Source organism: Myxocyprinus asiaticus, chromosome 18 (assembly GCF_019703515.2).
Source record: "Myxocyprinus asiaticus isolate MX2 ecotype Aquarium Trade chromosome 18, UBuf_Myxa_2, whole genome shotgun sequence".
In the NCBI taxonomy this organism is placed as follows: domain Eukaryota; kingdom Metazoa; phylum Chordata; class Actinopteri; order Cypriniformes; family Catostomidae; genus Myxocyprinus; species Myxocyprinus asiaticus.
In genome coordinates this window covers 36,243,631-36,268,064 of record NC_059361.1, presented here as the reverse complement: position 1 = coordinate 36,268,064, position 24,434 = coordinate 36,243,631, and the positions used below count along the sequence as shown (strand labels likewise).

The 24,434-nt window shown below is 38.4% G+C and overlaps 1 protein-coding gene across 6 annotated transcripts; it reads right to left on the bottom strand.

Annotated features, from left to right (window-relative positions):
* Positions 1–222: 222 nt before the first annotated feature.
* LOC127455713 (trehalase-like) lies at positions 223–19,293 on the bottom strand. Of its 6 annotated transcripts, none has more exons than XM_051723778.1 (15): positions 19,157–19,293; positions 18,602–18,937; positions 18,347–18,494; positions 16,749–16,836; positions 16,541–16,641; positions 16,005–16,097; positions 15,781–15,897; positions 15,138–15,260; positions 13,181–13,230; positions 9,514–9,714; positions 8,999–9,216; positions 8,344–8,455; positions 3,341–3,453; positions 2,650–2,703; positions 223–1,881 (listed from the first exon to the last, which is right to left on the bottom strand). In XM_051723778.1, exons 2-15 carry the CDS (start codon positions 18,726–18,728, stop codon positions 1,744–1,746), a joined length of 1,683 nt encoding a protein of 560 aa, XP_051579738.1. In that variant the 5' UTR covers positions 18,729–18,937; positions 19,157–19,293; the 3' UTR covers positions 223–1,743. The 6 variants fall into 6 exon arrangements, with proteins under 6 accessions (XP_051579738.1, XP_051579737.1, XP_051579739.1 ...); XM_051723777.1 differs by having other exon boundaries at positions 18,602–18,702; positions 19,157–19,287; XM_051723779.1 differs by lacking the exon at positions 19,157–19,293 and having other exon boundaries at positions 18,602–18,702; positions 18,791–18,863.
* Positions 19,294–24,434: the final 5,141 nt, after the last annotated feature.

Genomic DNA, 24,434 nt, shown 5'->3' with positions numbered 1-24,434 from the left:
AAATAAGCTGGCACAAAAGCTAATAGAGATTATTTCATTACACAAGAAAGATCATGGCTAAAAGTATATTTCCAAGGCACTTCAATTTCCAATAGACAAAGTTGGCAGCACCATTCATACATTTTTTAAATATGATACAACAGCAAACTTCTTGGGTGTAGAAGAAACCAAAACTTCACCAAGGGAAATATTGACTAGAATATTCAAGAAGGAAGTCTTGTGGAGTCGTGGAAGAAGGTTTTATGGACGTATGACACTAAACTGAAAACGAGTTTTGACCCATGGGTCAGCAGTACATCTGGAGTAAGAAAGGCAAGGTAAAGGCAACAAGAACGACACCATCCCCACAGTCAAGCATGGAGGTGGGTCAGTCCTGTTATGGGGGTGTTTTGCAGCTGCAGGAAATGGCTATGGATTCTTTCAGGTATCAGGCCATTTTGGCAAAAATGTTATGCCTTCAGTGTGTAAATTGAAGCTTGGTGATCACTGGACTTTCCAGCAAGAAAATAACACCAAGTATATATCCAAGTTGTCCAAAATCTGGTTCAGGGATGGGTCGTGGAATGTCCTTGAATGGCCCTTTCAGTCCATCATTAAAATCCCATTGAAAATCTTTGTTTGGAATTCAAGGAAGCAGTGGCAGCACAGAAACCAAAGAATGTCAATGAGCTGGAAGCTTTTGCTCATGAGAAATGTGAAAAGATTCCAATAGAGAGGTGACCGAAGCCTGAGAACACTTACCTGAAACATTTATTTGATGTTATTAAGGATAAAGGATGCTCCACAAATGATTGACTTTGGGGATTGAATATTTTTGACATTTGTGGAGAGAATTAGTTATTTTCATTTAAAAACGTGGGTAAGCTGAACACTTTGTTCTCAAAATTACTCAAATGTGTATTAAAAACGTACTTTGTTTATTGGGGTTTCAGTTGATGTGTTTTAATTCACATCACCAGAATGTATTGCTGGTCAGGTAATTGAAAAATTTTGATTGCAACTGTATATATGTATGTACAATATAATATATATATATATATATATATATATATATATATACACACACACACACACACACACACACACACACACACACAGTATACAGTTGAAGACAGTTCACATACACTTATGTTTAAGTCATTAAAACTCATTTTTTAACCACTCCACAGATTTCATATTAGCAAACTATAGTTTTGGCAAGTCATTTAGGACATCTGCTTTGTGATGACATGAGTCATTTTTCCAACAATTGTTTACAGACAGATTGTTTCACTTTAAATTGACTATGTCACAATTCCAGTGGGACAGAAGTTTGCATACACTGTGCCTTTAAGCAGCTTGTAAAATTCCAGAAAATGATGTCAAGCCATATATATATATATATGTTTAATTAAAATAAAATAAGAATGCAAAATACTCTTAATGATACTAAATATAGGCATTAAATTCTTTAAGCAATACACAATTTCTTATTCACCTCTTTTTAATTTTGGGGTGAAATCTGTCCCCAACATGTTCTTGACAGGTTTCAACAGATTCACCCACTTAGTTCTTTAGGAATACCACCTTACTTACACCAACTAGTACAGAATGACGAAATAATAAAAGACAAGGAGACAAAGAGAAGCAAGTAAGCAAGAAAGAAAGACACTGATTCAATCATTCCTGCTTCGACTGTCGAATTCTGATGTGGGTTTTCCTCAGGTTATCTCTGATTCAGCCTCCTGACACTTTTGCTCAGGATCAGAGCAGAGTTTTCAAGATGGAATAGACGAGTCCAATCAGAACACTAGCATTCAAGATACACCCTCCAGAGCTCAGCCTATCACCGTACTGGTTCAGCAGCTGCAGAGCGACGCCATTGGTCCATCCAAATCCCAACTATGACCAGAAGTGAGGAACAAGAGTCAGTCACCATATTGGTGCTTTTTTGGACTGGATCTTTACATTTTCTGAAGAAAATGTGAAAGGTGCTTGCTTTTGCAGAACTTACCACCACAGTGCTAACCTGTCATTTACAAACTAGCCAGGACATTGTTAGGTGATTGCCCTGTGGTCCAAGGTGGTTGTTAGGTGGTTATTGGCCAAAACCAAAAATCCCATCCTTAAGGTTTTATTGTGTGTATTTATTATTTTTTCCTTGCTAACTGCAAATTCAGTTATTATGCACTAACATATTTACAGGAAATTGCACTTATACCATTTGAGACTTTTCACTGCAAAACAACACAGAAAAAGGCTTCAAATGACATTGCAATTTTTGATAAAAGCAGCAGGAAATTCAGTCATTTTGGTCACCAATAATCAAGATAAATTACAGCAATATCCTGGTGGGACTTCTTAACAAACACTACTAACAACATCTTAAAAGCACATGCTATTGAAGTTCACTGCTGATTTAAAAATTTTTAATGATACAAATGTACTCTGATCTTGGAATTTCAATATCTGGGCTCAAATTATTTTTCTCTTCCTTCTTTACATTGGTGAAGGAAATGAGATTCTACATTTCAAGAATGGTTCTGCTGGGTTGAAAAACTCTAATTTAACCCTAATTCCTACAGAGATTAAAATGTCTCAGAAAAACGGTGCCCAGCTCGGAAGCGGAGTAGAAATTTGAATATGTTAATATGAACAGACCATTAATACCTGAACTTCATACTCGCCACCTCCTCCGGGCTTTCCATCACCGTTGACATCATACTGTAAAAAGAACATGGGGTGAAGAGAATGGGTGAGCAAAAGAGAGAGAGTGAGCAAGAGAGAAAGAAAGAGTTAGGTAATGCTAAGTTAGAACATGGTTAAAACAGGATTCCTAAACACATTAACTGTTCTGAAAAATGGATAGTCCTTAAACCAAACTCATGACATATGTGGCTACTCCAACCAAGGTTTGGCTGGTTAGCATGGTCAAGTTAGACCCTGCTGGTAGATGCAGTAACAACACCATTTTAAGGGCAGAAAGCATCTTTTTTTTTTTTTAATTGACAGCCATTCAAATGTAGCCATGTATTCAGATTAATATTTTTTTTTCCAAGCAAGATATAAATCGCAAATATTTTATTACATTATAATATAATGTATGTTTTCCAGTGATACATTTTTAGAAGGCTTCTAAAACTGTGAAATGGATTCTTATTTTTCCCTGTCTGCTGCCTTTGAAATCACAGGATAGTCGCTAGTGAAGGGCTTGGGACTCTGCGCACAGTGTTTTCAGTCTTTAGGCAGACCACCTACGAATTGCTTAATTATTGCACATTAAGCTGAGATCAGAGAAAGTATTTTCCATCGCATCAAACTAATGAAAGTATAAGAACTCAAAAAGTGATGTGCAGTTGACCTTCTCAAACATGGCCTCATATATGGCGTACGCCCGCCAGTTGGTCTGAATCCACCATTGGGCCAGATCGAAAGCGAGCTCTTTAGCGTGGGCTGAATCGAGCCCCGAGAGCCCTGAAGAGAAGAGATGATGGATGGGGTGAGAAGTGGGCTGGTCATTTAAATGGCAAATTCACCAACTACTGAGCATCATTAATCACATCTTAATAGCCTCTTCCCAAACTCACAGACAAGATGTGGCAGCAGGTAAATTGAATTTTGACAGGAATAATGTGATTTAATCCACACATTTAACAAACTGAAGTCTGTCTATTAGCATTGCTTCTAAGTTATAGTGGCTGATGTGTAAAATGTGTATTTGATGCTGTTGTATTTGATATCTGCCAGCTTGTACCTTTGGATAAGCAGTAAACCACTGGCCCAAGTTGTATTTTCAGAAGTAGGAAGATAACCAAATGGTTATTTTAAGGATATTTAAGGATCATGCTGTGTTTCCATTTTTAAGTGGTGTTCTCTCTCAGTTATTTGGTTCTGGGATCTGACAGATGATATGCATTTACACTGCATGCCCAATTATTAGGCAAATTGTATTCCTTAGGATTAATTATATTGTTGAACAAACACAATGCTCTCAGTCAATCCAAAATGTTATTGAACCTCAAACCTGAATGTTTAACAAAGAATAAGTGAGTTTTGTCTTTCTCAGGGGAATATATAAGTGTGCACAATTATTAGGCAACTATTAGTGCGCACAATTATTAGGCAAATAAATTACAAAAAGAATTCCTCCCAACTCAATTGTTTATTCTCAATTTTTAGAGTAGGTGCTACAAATAATTAACACAAAATGACAATTAAATAACATTTTTGGCCTTTCAAAAATATTCAGTGACTAATATAGCCACCCTTCTTTTCAATAACTGCCATGAACCTTCCATCCATGGAGTCTGTCAGTTTCTTGATCTGTTCACGATCAACTTTCGCTGAAGCAGCAACCACAGCCTCCCAAATGCTGTTAAAAGTGGTGTATTGTCTTCCCTCACTGTAAATCTCACATTTGAGAAGGGCCCACAAGTACTCAGTAGGAATTAAGTCAGGTGAGGAAGGGGGCCAAGTCATTATTTGGGCATCTTTGAGGCCCTTGCTGGCTAGCCAAGCAGTGGAGTACTTGGATGCATGTGATGGAGCATTGTCCTGCATAAAGATCATGGCCTTTCTGAATGCTGAGGAATTCTTCCTGTACCACTGCTTGAAGAAAGTACTTTCCAGAAACTGGCAGTAGGTTTGAGAGTTGAGTTTCAGTCCATCTTCAACTCAAAAAGGTCCAACTACCTCATCCTTAATGATAGCAGCCCATACCAGTACCCCTCCTCCACCCTGCTGACACCTGATTCGAAGTGGTGCCCTGTGTCCATTAGTGATCCAGCCATGGGCCCATCCATCTGGTCCATCAAGAGTCACTCTCATTTCATCTGTCCATAAAACCTGTCTTCATGTATTTCTTTGCCCAATCTTGATGCTTCAACTTGTGAATATATTCAGTGGTGGTTGTGTTTCAGCCTTCTTGACCTTGGCCATGTCTCTGAGCACTTGACACCTTGTACTTCTGGACACTCCAGGTAGGTTGCAGTTCTGGAATATGGTAGCATTGGAGGATCATGTGTTCCTGGTAGCTTCACGTTTAATTCTTCTAAAGTCTTTTTTGTGCCTTTTCGTCTCCATGCGTTTTTTGCACCCCGGTTGACTATTCGGAACAAAATGTTTGATTGTCCGTTGGTCATGCATCAATAGTTTAGCTATTTCAAGAGTGTTACATCCGTCTGAAAGGCATTTTACAATATTTGACTTTTCAGTGTCAGTTAAATCACTTTTTTGGCCCATTTTACCTGAGGTAATGAAGCTGCCTAATGATTATGCACACCTTGATATAAGGTGTTAGTCACTTTCACCACATCCTCCCTCATTACATAAATGCTTATTGGATTCAATCATTTTCAGGTGATATATATTTAAGTTTATATGGTTTGGAGTTGGAAAATATGCATGGAAATAATGATAAGATCAGAATACTCACTTGCCTAATAATTGGGCACGCAGTGTAAATTGCTACTGTCAGTCGATTAAAAAATTGAAACACGATTAATCACATAATTTTTCATAGTCAATGCGATTAATCGCAGATTTTGAAAATGCTTACATTCCACTCTATACAGTGCATTCAGAAATTATTCAGACCCCTTAATTTTTTCACATTTTGTTATGTTGAAGCCTTATGCTAAAATGCTTTAAATGATATTTTTTTCACATCAATCTACACTCCATACCCCATAATGACAAAGCAAAAACCAGATGATAACTTTGCAAATTTATAAAAAATAAAAAAAACTTAAATATCACATTGACATAAGTATTCGGACCCTTTGCTATGACACTTGAAATTTAGTTCAGGTGCATCCCATTTCTCTGGATCATCTTTTAGATGTTTCTGCACTTTGATTGGAGTCCACCTGTGGCATATTCAATTGATTGGACATGGTTGGGCTCCACCGATCTGGGAGTTATGGCAGAGTGGCCAGACGGAAGCCTCTCCTCAGTGCAAGAAATCAAAAAATCACCTAAAGGACTCTCATACTGTGAGAAACAAGATTCTCTGGTCTGATGAAATGAAGATTGAACTGTTTGGCCTCAATTCCAAGCATCATGTCTGGAGGAAACCAGGCACCGCTCATCACATGCGCAATACCATACCAACCGTGAAGCATGGTGGTGGTAGCATCATGTTGTGGGGGTGTTTTTCAGTGGCAGGGACTGGGAGATTAACAGGGTTGAAGGAAAGCTGAACACAGCAAAATACAGAGATATCCTTAATGAAAACCTGGTCCAAAGCACTCAGGACCTCAGACTGGGCCGAAGGTTCACCTTCCAACAGGACAGTGACCCTAAGCACACAGCCAAGACAACACAAGAGTGGCTTAGGGACAACTCTGTGAATGTCTTTGAGTGGCCCAGCCAGAGCCCAGACTTGAACCCAATCAAACATCTCTGGAGAGACCTGAAAATGGCTGTCCACCGACAGTCCCCATCAAACCTGACAGAGCTTGAAAGGATCTGCAAAGAAGAATTGCAGGAAATTCCCAAATCCAGGTGTGCAAAGACTGAGGTTTTAATCGCTGCCAAAGGTGCTTCAACTTAGTACTGAATTAAGGGTCTGAATACTTATGTCAAAGTGATATTTCAGTTTTTTTCTTTTTAATAAATTTGAAAGGTTAACTATAATCTGGCTTTGTCATTATGGGGTATGGAGTGTATATTGATGTGAAAAAAAAAAGAATTTAAAGCATTTTATCATATGGCTGCAGCATAACAAAATGTGAAAAAAATTAAAAGGTCTGAATACTTTCTGAATGCACTGTACATATATTACATTTCTTGTTAAAATGCATTTATTTCCTTTTTTAGGAAAGAAAAAAAAATTAAACAATTAGAGCTGTCAGAATGAATGCGTTAACACATGCATTTAATTTTAAAAGTTTTATGCGTTACTTTTTCTTAATCGCGATTAACTTATTTATCATTAATGAAGCACAAACCAGCAAAAACACTGGTGGGACTAAGGCGAAAACTTTGCGATGTGTCCGCCTGTAGTCATTACACTGACGCACACACCACAACACACACACACACAACAGCGATGGGAAAGAACCTCTTAATGCTATTTGTATGTACAAAGCAAGACTTGTGACAGAAAGCAAGTGTTTTGCACCCTTTGCAAGGTGCAATTTAATTACCACAGAAGCAGGTTAAGTTTGAACTATGATGAAAAACGCAGAATGAGACATTGTCTGCAAGCGCTTTTCATGTGGAATTCAAAACGATGCTTGACGCTGGAGTTGACGCCATTATGCAAATCATGAATGCGGCTGCACAATTGCTGTCTGCTGGCTGATTAACATTGTGGAGAACAGCGTTTACAAGATTTAATGCCCATTGCAATGAATTTTCAACCTATGTTGGGACTATTTATTTCAATTAGTCAACATCCCACTTAGACTTTGGGAAACGTTTAATGTTACTTAAATTGGTGCTATTTTAGTACATTTATATCTTCATACTGTGGAAGGCTTTGTTTGGAAAATGTTAATAAAACACTATATTGTAACATATTTTTTTGTTTTCTTTCCTAAAAAAGGAAATCAATGCATTTTGACAAGAAAAGAATTGCGTACTGTATAGGGTCAAATTTCAGCACTTTCCAAATCTGCGATTAATAGTGATTAACTACAAAAAAATTATGAAATTAATCGTGATTTAAAAATTGTAATCGACTGACAGCACAGTAACAATATAATGCTTTATTAACATTTTTATTTTTATTTTTTTATTTGACCACAAATCTTTTTTCTACCCACTTTTAATGTAATGTTACAAGTATAAACCTAAAAAAAAGATAAAGATTTTCAATTCAAATCTATTTAAAATCATTAAAAACAGAATGCAATTGTAATAATGTCAAATTTGGTAAATGTTTACTTTTTATATATATTTTTTAATGCTTTTTTTCTCTGAAATTTCCAGCAGACCACCTAGCACTCCCTTGCGGCACCCTGGGGGTCCCCAGACCCCAGTTTGAAAACCACTGACCTAGGTGTCTTCAGTCAAAAAGAAAAGTCATTTTAGAGTCAGAGCAAGACGTGATGTTTTTATGAAAAATTACGATTGGAAAAATTATCATCAATGAACATTGGGGATATGATATCATCCATTGATTGGGTATTGATTGGCCGTTACATACTAGAATGGAGTCAGGTGGTTGTAAAGGAATTTCAATAGTAAGAGGAATTTGTGGCATAAGGCAAAAACTCTTTCAGAGGTGGAACAAGACATTACAATTTGATAAAAGATTATGAAGAAAATAAATAATGTAATGTAAATAAAATAAAATACAAATATTTCCTTTTAAACAATGTTAACCAATTAATTGTGCATGGTAAGGAGACCTTATACCTTTTATAATCATGTGTTGAAGAGGAGGCCAGGCATTAGGCATGTCCCACTGCTGCCCACTCTCACTCAGAGAGGTGGGAATCCCATTAGGATAGTCCAAACCTCCACTATCCTAAACAGAGTGAGAAAGAGACAGAGAGTCAGGAAAGGTATTGACAAAAGTAAAAAAATATTGTGCATAGAGTGCCATCTGCTGATGAGCAATGAGTTTTACTTAAGTTACACCATTGCTACCCCCCTCTGTTTGCAAAATCTCATGTTTCCTGTGAAACCTAAATATACATTTTTCCTGGTTATCTAAAGGTCTTTACAAATTAACTGGTGAAACTGTGAAGTGAACAGAAGTGTTGCTCAAGAGGGTTTATTAGACAAAGAAAATAACATTTTAAATTACTCGCAGTGTGTAAGAATAGTGCTAATTTAGGCAGAATTATGTCACGTGATGAGACATCTGGAGTCTGTATGTACTAATACAGTGAGTTGCACATGGTGTACACAGTCTAGGGGACTTCTTGAAATCTGCCCTTTATATTACATTTGATATATAAATGTTAGAAAGGTTAAAAAATTTAATTTGAATGGGACAATATTTTTAAAAAGATTTATTTCTGACACTGATCAGCAGTAAAGATGTTTTTTGATGTGACAGACTCACCCTCAGGTATTGTACAGCCTGATCAGCCATCCCAGGTCTAGAGTAACAGTGTGCCCAAATAGGTGCCAGGTTAGATGGGTAGAAGGCTAAGTGTCGAGTCTTGGTTACTAGGCTGAAATCAAACCAGGCTCCTTTCTCTGTGTCCCACAGTAAACTTTCAACTGCCTTAATTCTAGCAGAAAGTGCTTGCTCATATTTCACTGCCTGGTGCTCATTACCTACCAGAAACAATCAGGTCAGACAATGTCCTAAAGCTGTTGACCATATACCACGGCCTTTCAACATTACCTACAGGAAGCAGAGCTTAGGAAATATCCTAAAGCACTTTTGTTTAATATACAATACAACAAGCACCGAAATACAGATGCAGTTCAATGTGTCTGATAATGTTTGCTAACTGCTATGCCACGGTCACAACTGGACCTTTATATTTCGCTTTTTTTAAATGTTTTAAAATAGATGTGTTAATTATTACATTAAAATTAGGGGTTTTGTGTGCGTGTTTTTTCTTATACCCAGAATCCTGTTGAAGGACTCTAATAGATGCTCATTGCGGCACATAATGGCATTGAGATCAACAGGCAGGATGGAGCTGGTCTGTGTGTCATGCAGAGTGCCATTGTTTAGACCCTTGCTGTCAATATACCAACGAGAAGAGAAATCCCAGCCTGATTCCGCTCCGGTTTTCAATTCTATCCACAATTTCTCCTGAGCATCTACAATACACAAACATATTCATGCACATACAGGTGCATCTCAATAAATTAGAATGTCGTGGAAAAGTTCATTTATTTCAGTAATTCAACTCAAATTGTGAAACTCGTGTATTAAATAAATTCAATGCACACAGACTGAAGTAGTTTAAGTCTTTGGTTCTTTTAATTGTGATGATTTTGGCTCACATTTAACAAAAACCCGCCAATTCACTGTCTCAAAAAATTAGAATATGGTGACATGCCAATCAGCTAATCAACTCAAAACACCTGCAAAGGTTTCCTGAGCCTTCAAAATGGTCTCTCAGTTTGGTTCACTAGGCTACACAATCATGGGGAAGACTGCTGATCTGACAGTTGTCCAGAAGACAATCATTGACACTCTTCACAACGAGGGTAAGCCACAAACATTCATTGCCAAAGTAGCTGGCTGTTAACAGAGTGCTGTATCCAAGCATGTTAACAGAAAGTTGAGTGGAAGAAAAAAGTGTGGAAGAAAAAGATGCACAACCAACCAAGAGAACCGCAGCCTTATGATTGTCAAGCAAAATCGATTCAAGAATTTGGGTGAACTTCACAAGGAATGGACTGAGGCTGGGGTTAAGGCATCAAGAGCCACCACACACAGTCAAGGAATTTGGCTACAGTTGTTGTATTCCTCTTGTTAAGCCACTTCAGAACCACAGACAACGTCAGAGGCGTCTTACCTGGGCTAAGGAGAAGAAGAACTGGACTGTTGCCCAGTGGTCCAAAGTCCTCTTTTCAGATGAGAGCAAGTTTTATATTTCATTTGGAAACCAAGGTCCTAGAGTCTGGAGGAAGGGTGGAGAAGCTCATAGCCCAAGTTGCTTGAAGTCCAGTGTTAAGTTTCCACAGTCTGTGATGATTTGGGGTGCAATGTCATCTGCTGGTGTTAGTCCATTGTGTTTTTTGAAAACCAAAGTCACTGCACCCATTTACCAAGAAATTTTGGAGCACTTCATGCTTCCTTCTGCTGACCAGCTTTTTAAAGATGCTGATTTCATTTTCCAGCAGGATTTGGCACCTGCCCACACTGCCAAAAGCACCAAAAGTTGGTTAAATGACCATGGTGTTGGTGTGCTTGACTGGCCAGCAAACTCACCAGACCTGAACCCCATAGAGAATCTATGGGGTATTGTCAAGAGGAAAATGAGAAACAAGAGACCAAAAAATGCAGATGAGCTGAAGGCCACTGTCAAAGAAACCTGGGCTTCCATACCACCTCAGCAGTGCCACAAACTGATCACCTCCATGCCACGCCAAATTGAGGCAGTAATTAAAGCAAAAGGAGCCCCTACCAAGTATTGAGTACATATACATTAAATGAACATACTTTCCAGAAGGCCAGCAATTCATTAAAAATGTTTTTTTTTATTGGTCTTCTGATGTATTCTAATTTTTTGAGATAGTGAATTGGTGGGTTTTTGTTAAATGTGAGCCAAAATCATCACAATTAAAAAAACCAAAGACTTAAACTACTTCAGTCTGTGTGCACTGAATTTATTTAATACACGAGTTTCACAATTTGAGTTGAATTACTGAAATAAATGAACTTTTCCATGACATTCTAATTTATTGAGATGCACCTGTAAATGTCACACAGAGAAGCTGATGAATATCTAAGTCAAAGTTTATCTAAAACTCATTTTGGGGCCATATTGCTATTGTAAGGTTTACAATCCAAACTATTCCTTATTTAATTGGTAACACTTTACAATAAGGTTGTATTTGTTAACAACATAGCTGCCAGTGGCAGTTATTGGGGTCCAAGCACATGTAAAGAGTACATGGCCAAAATAGCCACATTTGAAAGGAAAAAAAAATTGTGGATGCTGTTTTGGTGTCAAATTTCACCTTAGTTCACCTTAGTATGTTGTGTTGTACAGTTGTGTTTTCTTAAGTTATTAAGAAATTTTAAAAGAAAAATATTAGAAATATGTCCCCTCGTATTGGAAATTGTTGAAATTTGGCACGTGCCCTAAGAATGTCGTGTTGTCCAAGTGTACTTAGTTTTGTTAAATTTGGATGTTGCATTCCAAAAATACAGGCCAATTTGTCATGGACCACACCCAAAAGCATATTGCCTTATATTTATACCAAATTTAATGTAAATTAGACAAGCGGCCTAGTACGAGTTAGAAAAAGTAGGATTTTTAATAAAACCAAAGGAAATATATATATATATTTTTATTCTGGCCCTTATGGTTTGAGTTATTAGTGAAAGCGTAAGTTAGCTAAACATAGTGCTGCCTTATTAATCTTGATTAATGTTCTTTCACAGTCATCGATGAAACTGCATACATACTGTTATGTGCAACATTATGTGTCTGTGTTTGGGGGGGGATGCTCCACCCAGGATGTGCAAGGGGTTGACTGTGGACAGAAGGGGTTCACCTCTGTTTCAAGTGTGGTTTTCCAAACAGTTACAGAGTGTACAGTGTGGCTGTTGTTGACAACAGCCTTAATAAACAAACTGTTCATGAGATCGGCCTCGTGTGTCTTCATTGCGATGCTACAATACATTTTAAATCCCTTTTCTGTAAATGCCTCATATAAAATGCCATTTTCAGAGGTCTCTTTACTGGCAATTGGTGAAACCAGAAGTGGCTATGACCACACTCACTAAACTGGAAATCAAACATGGGTGTCGTGTGCAACTAGCTAATTGGTAGTCGCTGTGCAACATCGCTCTGCATTTGCGTAAAGTCAAACTTTTCTCAACTTTGTAGCTTCTCTTGACACGCCCACATCCTGTCATCAATGGCTGCTAGTGAAACCAGAAGTGGCTATGACCATACTCACTAAACCAGGAATCAAACATGGCTGTCACATGCAATTAGCCAATTGGTAGATTCTGTGCGATATCGCTCTGCATTTGCAAAAGCTTAACTTTTCTCAGCGTTGTTGCTTCTCTTTAGACACCTACATCATTTCGCCAATGGTTGCTGTCGTTCATTGTCACTGGAAGTCGCCAGCTCTCATAGAAAATGAATGGTCTCCTGTTGCTTTGTGGCTGCGAGTTGCTGACCATGTGAATGGGGCTTAAGACGTCTATAAGAAAATTACCTCTATTATGATTGGCTAAACCATTTTGTTAGTAAAATAAATAAAGCCCTCATCAAGCTGCTTTATAAGTTACCATATAAACGTGGATGGTTATATGTTAATGTACCCATGTTTGTAAATTATATGGTTTCCACAAATGATCTGGGTCGACCAGGAAGGTACTTTAGCTGTGAGTTATGAATGTTACAGTACATCTACATACTAGTACATTGAACTTTTGAAAATACTGTTTTCCATGATTTGATCCTTTTAGTGTTCATTTTAGGATCTGGTTTTTGGTGAGTCATCATTGGCTGGTTTGAACTGCATGAAGGTGGTGTTTCTTAAATTAAAGACAAAGACTGCTCAATTTGGGTATCTACAAAAGCACTTGAATTCATACCTGTCGACAGGTCTTTAGCCAGCTCGACATCATCACTGTAGGACTCGGGTCTGTGGATAAACACAGGTTACTGTCCTCACAAAATCACACTTTAAACACAATTCCGGCTCATATTTCATCCTAAAATCAAAAGAAAAAAATTGGAGAAAGAAAGTGAAGCCTTGTTTTAGGACCTTTAAGATTTTTGCATTGTGACATTATTATCATAAAAATTAAGAACATTTCCCCCCAATTCTCATTACTGTGATGTAAAAAATCTCATTCTTAGTACCATAATGCAATAAAAATGATAAACTATTCGTAAAGTTAAATATTTATGCATTTTGCATACCTTCTATTTTATATTGCTTTTAATAAACAAATATTGTGTCCAGACAGTATTACAGTTATGAGAATCTAGTGCTAATTTTTATAGAGAATAATGAAAATTACAAATGAACTCAAAAGTAAAAGATCCAGATGCATTACAGTAGCCTAATGATAATTCAGTTGTACAGTAATGAAAATATGATCAAATGTGCTTAAAGGAATAGTTCACCCAAAGATGAAAATTCTGTCTTTTATTTACTCACATTCATGTCATTTAAAGCTGTATGACTTTCTTCTGTGGAACACAAAAGGAGATGTTAGGCAGAATGTTTGCCTTAGTCACTATTCACTTCCATTTTATGGATAAAAAGAGGCTAACATTCTGCCTAACATCTCATTTTGTGTTTCCTGAAAGAAAGTCATGTGTGTTTGAAACAGGCTGATTACATGAAAGAATGTATTTTTTAGGGGTGAACTATCCCTTTAAAGGTGTGCTCAGTAATTGTTTTATTTCATCGTGGACATCTACTGGCATGGATGCAGCATCATTCAAATGCAACAATTTTCAGTTACCAATGCCATTGTAGAAATTCACTATTCACTGTCAATTGAATCCATTAGTGAAAGTGTCCAACAACAGTGTGGTTACTGAGATTAAATGAATAGTATTCTGCTGGTCATGTAATCCGAACATGGCAGCCCCCATGGGGAGACCCTCTCCATGTAGAATAAAACAGTGTTTATAAGGTTACACGAGATGAAGACTCCAGTCATATCAGTGAGTAGTCATGATTTTATACATACATTTCAAATTTACTATTAATTTCTTTAGAAGTAAAGCTATTGTAATGAGGAACAATTAGTATGACAAATTGCTTGCTATGTTCCTCATTTGTAAGTCGCTTTGGATAAAAGCATCTACTAAATGACTAAATGTAAAATGTAAATGTGAATTACTGAGTGTAACTTTAATTGCGCTGCAAAAAAATCTCAATGGTCCTCAAACTAGGCTTCATTTCCTTTATGCAAAACATTACATCTTTCTTTTGATTTTGGGGTGAAATTTAAACTAGACATGTTCTTGTAAGGATTTGTGAGCTTCACCTTTATACACTGATGAGCCAAAACATTATGACCACCTGCCTAATATGCTTTTGGTCCTCCACATGCCGCCAAAACAGCGCCAACCCGCCGAGGCATGGACTCTATAAGTCCCCTGAAGGTGTCCCGTGGTATTTGTCACCAAGACATTAGCAGCAGATCCTTCAAGCCCTGTAAGTTACAAGGTAGAGCTGCGTGGATTGGATTTGTTGGTCAAGTACATCCCAGAGATGCTCAGTCTGATTTGGAGGTCAAGTCAACACCTTGAACTCTTTGTCATGTTCCTCTAACCAATCCTGAACAATGTGTGCAGTGTGGCAGGGCACATTATTCTGCTGAAAGAGGCCACTTCCATCAGGGAATACCATTGGGAATACCATTAAAGGGGTGTACCTGGTCTGCTACAATGTTTAGGTAGGTGGCACATGTCAAATTGACGTCCACATGAATCGCTGGACCCAGGCCTTATTTGGAGATGATCAACGTTATTCGCTTCACCTGTGAGTGGTCATAATGTTTTGGCTAATCTATTAATGAGAGGTCGTACCTGGGCCCGCCTGCCTGTACATTGTAATGATTCAGGATATGTGTCACTCCACTTAACTCCACAGCATGTGAGCGATTCTGCATCCAAAAACTGTACTCCTTCTCTAGTGCTGGCAAAACTTGCCTGAACACACATACATACACACACACAGACAGAGAGAGCACATGCAGCGTAGAGTTGATGAGAGCAGATCAGCTCAACACCTCAATATTCAAGAAACCTGCAGGAGAGCAATTTTGTAAAGAAGTTAACCTGAGCCCCTGGAGTCACGAGTTCGAATCCAGGGCATGCTGAGTGACTCCAGCCAGGTCTCCAAAGCAACCAAATTGGCTCGGTTGCTAGGGAGGGTAGAGTCACATGGGGTAACCTCCTCGTGGTCGCTATAATGTGGTTCACGCTCTCGGTGGGGCACGTGCTGAGTTATGCTTGGATGCCGCAGAGAATAGCGTGAAGCCTCCACATGCACTATGTTTCCGCAGTAACGCGCTCAACAAGCCACATGATAAGATGCGCGGATTGACGGTCTCAGACACGGAAGCAACTGAGATTCGTCCTCTGCCACCCGGATTGAGCGAGTCACTATGCCACCACGAGAACTTAGAGCACATTGGGAATTGGGCATTCCAAAAAAAAAGGAGTTTACCTGAGGAAGTCTTTGTCTCTGGTGAGCTCATAGAAGCTTTCCACCATTAGGGGAAGGAACGGAGGCTGACTCCGCCGTGCATAATAAATTCGGCCTCCGTTTGGGACAAAGCCGTACCTGAATGGAATTGAAGGGAAATAGAGTGTATCAGAAAGCAACATTTAGACTACATATTCTCATTCATTGATAAGAGAAAGCCATAAAAAATTTGGAAATGAGCACACTTTTCCACCAGGTACATGAAGTTTAGGATCATTCCTCGTGCTGTTTCAGTCATCTCAGACAAAAGGAGACCATTTATTACCCAATATGAGTCCCTGAAAAACAAAAACAGAATTACCTTGATTCTTACATATTCTAGTGTAAAATTCACCACCAAGATGCCCGGATGGTATTATGCAGTTTCTAAGTTTTTCTGAATGCTTGCTAGGTGGTTGCTTATTGGTTGCTTACTGGCCAAAGTCAAAATTCTTTGAGTTTTCTCGCCCCTAGATAATGCTTGGGTTCCTTCTTTAGCGTAAGTCTATGGGACTTTTCGGCCGCTTTATCGTCCATCAGGCGAAAAGTCAGATTGCTCAGAAAAGGAATAGCACACCTCACCACAATAAACCGAACAATTCGAGGTATCGTTTAAGTGCATATCACCAATTGTGTGGGACAAGTTACGTAGGTGCCACATTTTAATATTTAGGGTGAGATGTTTGTTCAAATGCTGAAAATATTGTATTATGTACTGTATGTGTTTAAGAGAGAGACTAACCAGTAATAGAGTTCCCTGAAGCGTCCACCTGGCACAACAATGGGGTGCGGGGTGTAAATTTGTGAGTACAGCTCAGGGTGGTCTCTGACATCATCACGGATCTGCCCAGTCACGAATATAATAATAAAATAAATAGAAGTTAATTGCTCATTCATGAAGACATTAAACAAAACCAGAGATGTGTTCCAGAAATGAAACAAAACGTTACCTTTCGACCTAATGACTTCCACAAACCATGCAGTTCTTCAGCCCAGCTGCGATATTGTGGGTCAGAAATTCTGGACAAGATTTTTGGGCTATGAAAAAAGCAACAACCGGCAATCTGGTTTCAGTAATTTCAACTTTAAAGGAAAGGAAACCCCAAAATTAAAATTCTGTTATAATTTTGTTTTTTATCTTTTTTCTGGTGAAAGAAATGCATAAATTATGATCAAAGCCAGAATAAAGTGCATATAAAGGATGCAAATAAAGGTGTTTTTGTTTTCTTTAAAATGTTGGACTCACAGCATGTAGTAGCTAGGTGTAATAATAAAATAATGATGCTGCTACATTTCTAAGATTTTATTTGTCCTGTTGTTTTGTTCCAAATCATGGTCAAAAATTGTCTTTTTGACCCCCCTCTACAAAATAATGGATTACTCAGTAAATATTGGTCAAATATTGGCATTTAATAGTTTGGCTTTGATGATTAGTTATGTGTATCATCCGTCAGAAAAAATAAAAATAAAAATCAGCTAGGGAAGTTTCTGAAATTTGGTTAAAGCTGCACTCTGTAATTTTTTCCTCATTAAAAAACGTTTAACTCCTAAAGACATGAATTGTAATTTTGAAACATATGTATAAAATCATGACCACTCACATAAAATGAAAACTACAGTCATAACAGTAACCTTATAAAAGCTGTTTTATTCTACATGGAGAGGGTCCGCACATGGGGGTGGCCATGTTTGAATCACATGACCAGCCGAATACTACTGGCTTAATCTCAGTAACCGTCCCGTTCTTGGACACTTTCACTCATTGATTAAAGTAATCATGGCTGACTGTGAATACTAAATTTCTACAATAGAATCTGAAACTGAAAACTATTGATTTTAAATTATGATGCATCCAAGTCACTAGGTGTCAGTGTAAGTCCAAGAGGACACAAAGACAAAAGTTAGTGAGTGCACCTTTAATTTTGTAAGGAATAACCCTTATGACTTTCTTTCTTCCGAGAAACTCTAAAATAATTAATTATGCAGATTTTCCTGGCTGCTCTTTACCATGTAATGAAAGTAAATAGGGACTGGGGCTTTCAAGGTCCAAAAATGACAACAACAAAAAAAAGCACCATAAAAGTATCATAATAGTAATTGTTATCATTGTTTCTTGTGTCTTATCATTTATGTCAAACATGATGCAATAAATGGCATCAAACATGGCATAATGATGCACCATATTTAAATGTATGTAAAGATGAAAGAGATTTGACAGCTATGGTGGAAGGGAAGATTTTGAGTGAATAATGAATTACATTTCAGAAGAGTTTGCAATATAGCACACACATTTCATGGATTACTTTTGTGGTATCTTTACGGTGCTTGTTTGTCATTTTTAGAGCTGGAGAGCCCCAATCCCTATTCACTTTCACTGTATGGAAAAGAGCAGCCAGGACATTCTGCTAAACCTCTCCTTTTTTGTTCTACAGAAGAAAATCAGTCAAATGGGTTTGGAATAACATGAGAGTGTTTTGAGGTGACTATTCCTTTAATATACTGTGTATCATGTCAACAATCCATTAACCCACACAACGTGTTGTCTTACTTAGAATGCCAGTCTGTAGGAGTCCACATCTCAAACTCCTTACCCGGCTCTTCAAAGTATTTCTTCAGGAACTTCATTAACTCTGACGAAGAGACGGTCCTGTTTGGGAACCCTGAGGTCAGATTAGCAAAAGCCTCCCCAACGACCTCTACAGGTAAGCAGGGGAAATAGCAGATAACGCATGAAATCTGCAGACTGCAAGCCTAGAGCTTTTTAGAAGTGGACATCAGAACAAATCAAACATCTGAGCCTTACCAGGAGCTGCAGTCAGCTTCATATCTACAAAATACTTGTTATCATCAAACAGTTTAGCCATTTGCACTTGTCTCAGGACTTCTCCAGTGCAGTAGATCTGACTGGTGGCAACAAACAAACATGTCATTGCAACTTACAGACACAGTTGGTAACAGAGCAGTTTGTGCCCACATCTTGAATGGCACTCACAGGTCAAAGATCAATAACTTTCCTCTGCTGTTCTGCTTTCATAAATGTTCAAAGCTCAGCTTTTCAGCATTCAACACTCCACCTGCTTTGTCATTGCTTCAAAGTTCAGCAATAATGAGAATACCATCTGGTGGCTGTTAGAGTCTTCTATAAAACGGAGAGGACTATCTTCAAAGCTTGTTTTACATCAAAAGCAAACTTCACAAGAAATACTAATAACTTCACATAATCCAAGCACCAAAACCTGTCACATATAATATATTCAACTCAATATTTAATGTTTAAATGTTGCCTTCCTGGTAGATATTTCAGAAAAGGCCTTCATTTCAGTAAAAAGACCATAGTAAGTTTGATATGGGAACTAACCTGTCACAAGGTGCTGGGAGCATATTTCCATATGAGAAAAGCAGGATGGATGAAAAAATCTGCATTATTAGCCATTGCATTTTGTTGAATAAATTATGGTTAGTCAGTAAGCAACAGTGAAGTGCAGCCTATGTGAGCTCTGTTTATGTATTAATCAGTGGGTCAAAGGTCAGTTTATAGCACTAGTAGTAAAACATTTGCAGAAGACACTGACTGGCCCATATGAAGTTGTGAGGTCTCAGACCATGCATATTAATATTACAAATGCACATCAAAGTTCACATGATGGCAATGAAATCCCATGGGATTCACATGGGATTTCATTGCTATCAAGTGAACTTTGATTTACACCAACTGCATTGAGGCAATAAATTAAACTCTAAACACTGTCATCTAGTGGATCACATTGGTTCTGACATGTATCAGGAGAGGATAAGATGGAAATTTAGTGGTAACATTGTTTAACACTCATATTCTGGTAAGATTGACTTGCTCTTCTTTGTTTTGGGTCCCAGAGACCCAAGTACTATACATGCTAAAAAATAATAATGGTATTTTCTAAATTACATTTAGCAGACACTTTTATCCAAAGCGACTTACAGTGCCATTATTACAGGGACTATCACCCTGGAGCAACCAGTAGGAAATGTGCAGGCAGGATCTTACGACTTAAATGGTTGGCATCACATACATTTTTTGTAATTTTATTTATTAAATTCTTGATTTAAAAAAAATATTTTTTTATTCATTTTAGTTTTATAATTTGAAGTGTGTTGCGAATTGAAATATTTGTTACACTTTGAAGCAGTTTGAAAAGTGTTGACTCATTAACGGTTACATTCTAGCTGTCAATATTTTTGTCACCTTGACATGACTAAAGTTTAAAGGGCTCCAAAGGCCTTGTAATTTGCCTATGGGTTTTGGCACAGTGTTGCACCACAACATTGTATGTATGTGTGGTGTAGTGGACTAAAGCACTGAACTGGTAAGCAAAAAGTTGTTGGTTCAATTCCCACAACCATTGTGTCCTAGAGCAAGGCACATCACCTGCTCTATCTTCATGGTAAATGGACCATTATCTTAATGTTATACATACATAATGTTAACTTTCAATATGAAACTATATTACACATGAAACTCTCATATATCACAAGACTGATACAAAATTACTGAGAAAATAATGAAAAGTGCTTAAAACAATGTACAAATGATAGACCCATATATCACACTTCTTTAGAATTTTTATACAAACAGTCTTGAACATAGCAATGAATCAGTTTAGTTCTTTAAAACAAGTTATACATTTAATTTGATCTGCCCAATTTGTTTGGATTTAGTCAATAATTGATCCCAGTGTATTTAATAATTCCTGAGGTAATTTACTCACACCATAAGAGCGCAGAGACATAAGCGGAGGTGTCTTTACTACAGCGCACCCGCTTGGCACCTCCACTTAAAAGGGCACATTTAGATTTGTGAACAAAAGGGGCTTGCGCCCCTGTAGCCCCCGTTCTGTGCATGTCTGTTGCGCAGAACAGTAAAAGGAAGATAGAAAATGCTTTGAAATGAAGAAAACAGTGCTCAAGTGGGTGAAGAAATTGACAGGCTTAACGTATCATTTTATAACCAGAAATCTTGTAAGGCTTTAAGTCAAATGACATTTATACTTTATACTAGAGAGACATACAGTGCATCCGGAAAGTATTCACAACGCTTCACTTTTTCCACATTTTGTTATGTTACAGCCTTATTCCAAAATTAATTAAATTCATTATTTTCTTCAAAATTCTACAAACCCATAATGACAATGTGAAAGAAGTTTGTTTGAAATAGTTGCAAATTTATTAAAAATAAAAAACGAAAGAAAATCACATGTACATAAGTATTCACAGCCTTTGCTCAATACTTTGTTGAAGCACCTTTGGCATCAATTACAGCCTCAAGTATTTTTGAGTATGATGCTACAAGCTTGGCACACCTATTTTTGGGCAGTTTCTCCCATTCTTCTTTGCAGGACCTCTCAAGCTCCATCAGGTTGGATGGGGAGCGTTAGTGCACAGCCATTTTCAGATCTCTCCAGAGATGTTCAATCAGGTTCAAGTCTGGGCTCTGGCTGGGCCACTCAAGGACATTCACAGAGTTGTCCCGGAGCCACTCCTTTGTTATCTTGGCTGTGTGCTTAGGGTCATTGTCCTGTTGGAAGATGAACCTTCACCCCAGTCTGAGATCCAGAACGCTCTGGAGCAGGTTTTCATCAAGGATGTCTCTGTACATTGCTGCATTCATCTTTCCCTCGATCCTGACTAGTCTCCCAGTTCCTGCTGCTGAAAAACATCCCCATAGCATGATGCTGCCACCACCATGCTTCACTGTAGGGATGGTATTGGCCATGTGATGAGCGGTGCCTGGTTTCCTCCAGACATGACGCTTGCCATTCAGGCCAAAGAGTTCAATCTTTGTTTCTCATGGTCTGAGAGTCCTTCAGGTGCCTTTTGGCAAACTCCAGGCGGGCTGTCATGTGCCTTTTACTAAGGAGTGGCTTCCGTCTGGCCACTCTACCATACAGGCCTGATTGGTGGAGTGCTGCAGAGATGGTTGTTCTGCTGGAAGGTTCTCCTCTCTCCACAGAGAAATGCTGGAGCTCTGTCAGAGTGACCATCGGGTTCTTGGTCACCTCCCTGACTAAGGCCCTTCTCCCCCGATCGCTCAGTTTGTCCGGGTGACCAGCTCTAGAAAGAGTCCTGGTGGTTCCAAACTTCTTCCATTTACGGATGATGGAGACCACTGTGCTCATTGGGACCTTCAATGCTGCAGACATTTTTCTGTACCCTTCCCCAGATCTGTGCCTCGATACAATCCTGTCTCGGAGGTCAACAGACAATTCCTTGGACTTCATGGCTTGGTTTGTGCTCTGACATGCACTGTTAACTGTGGGACCTTATATAGACAGGTGTGTGCCTTTCCAAATCATGTCCAATCAACTGAATTTACCACAGTTGTACTCCAATCAAGTTGTAGAAACATCTCAAGGATGATCAGTGGAAACAGGATGCACCTGAGCTCAATTTTGAGTGTCATGGCAAAGGCTGTGAATACTTACGTACATGTGATTTTTTTGTTTTGTTTTTTCAAACAAACTCCTTTCATGTTGTCATTATGGGGTATTGTTTGTAGAATTTTGAGGAAAATAATTAATTTAATTCATTTTGGAATAAGGCTGTAACATAAAATGTGGAAAAAGTGAAGCGCTGTGAATACTTTCTGGATGCACTGTATGTGTCCAGCTAACATTAATATCTGTTCATTTCTGAGTATCTTTTCAGTCACGGTTATAAAAAGTCGCCTTATGTTTGGGAATGGGCGCTCAGTCTCTGTACATTGAGAGAGAAATCTTGTTAAACAAAATTGTTAACTGACCCAACGCCATGTCCAACCTATACTTGGGCTCCTCTTACTAACCATAACTAATCTTACTGCGCTTTCCTACTTTCGCCTGTTGTTGTCTCGCTGTCAAACACGACGTGAGAAACCATTGAATGTGGTGTGAGTATACAGTCTGTGTCTCGTTTGGGAGGATGCGTCCTCCGGAGGTCGCATTTATCGGCCCGCATACGTCAGAGGCTGTCTCGTTTCAGAAAAGCGAGTAGGACACTCCGAATGCAGCCTTCGAATGCGACCTTCTTTCACTGGAATTCGGAGGATGCATGAGGTGTATCCCTCTGACCATTTTTGTCATGTGACGTCAGAGCAACATCCGTTTTGTAATTCATTATTTGTAAGCTTTTATAGATTTAAAAGCATGATTTTGACACACCCCCTCCTGAGGCGCACCTATGCCTTGCATTTGTTGCAAACCCCATTTTTGCGCCCCTGGTGACAAGCCATTGGAAATGAATAGATTAGACTAGAAAATACAGAAATATTAAGTATTCAGGAGAATACCAATCCTTTAAATGAGCACATATTGTATATGATTGTGTGTTTGCACACAAGAAGTCCTCGGACATACACACACATTGTCTTTCCATGTACACTTTGAGGAATATTTCAAGATCTACTTGTATTATATTGTGTTTGGGCTCGTTTGAATCAGGATTGTCTGCTTTAAGTTTCAATATGTCAATGTCTATGTTATATGTGTGTTTTAGGAAGTAATAAGGAAAAATGTGACAGACATGTTTATTTTATTTATCTGTGTCAGTGGGAATTACATACACTAATACTCACTGCAGTTTGGCCTCTGAGTGAAACGAATTTGCTCATTGCATTTTACTAATTCAGACCTTTCCTACAGTATAACACACAGCTCTCATGTTTGTTTTTACCAACTCTGAATATAATTTTTGTGATAATGTGCAAATTGAGAACAAAACTAATTTGTCTACAAATTAAAAAGCATTAAGAATTCAGCTATATGCATTGTAAAGTCAGATTCTAAGATTTAAAATTATACCCATTTTGTTTAGGTTTTTTTTTTTTTAGGTTGTTAGGGTAACCCATCTGATTGCTATGCAGTTACCACGGTGATAATTAGCATGGCTCCTGGTTATCCTGAGTGAAATAAGTCAACCCAGAAGTCTCTATGATTTTCTGGTGCAGAGATATGTTATGTTACTTGGTTGCTAGGGTAAGCCCATGTGGTTGCTAGGCAGTTACAAAGGTGATATTTAACATGGCTCCTTGCTATCCTGAGTTAAATAAGTCAACCCGGAAGTCTCTACAGCATTCTGATCCCGAGATACTGATCTTAGTGATTTTGAATGGAAGTCAATGGTGTTTGGTTGCTAGGGCATGGCTAAGTAGTTCCCATGATGACAGTTGTAGACTGATTTCTCACCCAATTAAAACAAGCCAAATGTCATGTCTCTAGGACATTCTGATCTGAAGATATCCTTCTAAGCCATTTTGAATGGAAGTCAGTGGGGATGGCTGCTAGGGTGCTCTAAACGGTTGTTAGGGTGTGGCTAAGTAGTTTTTAAAGTGGATACATGAAGACTGATTGCTCACCCACGTGAAATAAGCCAACTGCCATGGCTGTAGTATGTTCTGATCCAAATATATCCCTCTCAGCCATTTTTAATGGAAGTCAATAGGGCTGGTTGCTAGGGTGTGGCTAGCCAGTGACCAGAGAGATTCTTACTGGCTGATTACTAATCTGACTGAAAAGAGCCAATCCCCAAGTGTCTACAACATTCTGTTCTGAAGATATCCTTCTGAGCCATTTTGAATGGAAGTCTAAGGGGCGGTTGCTAGGGTGCCGTAAATGGTTGCTAGTGTG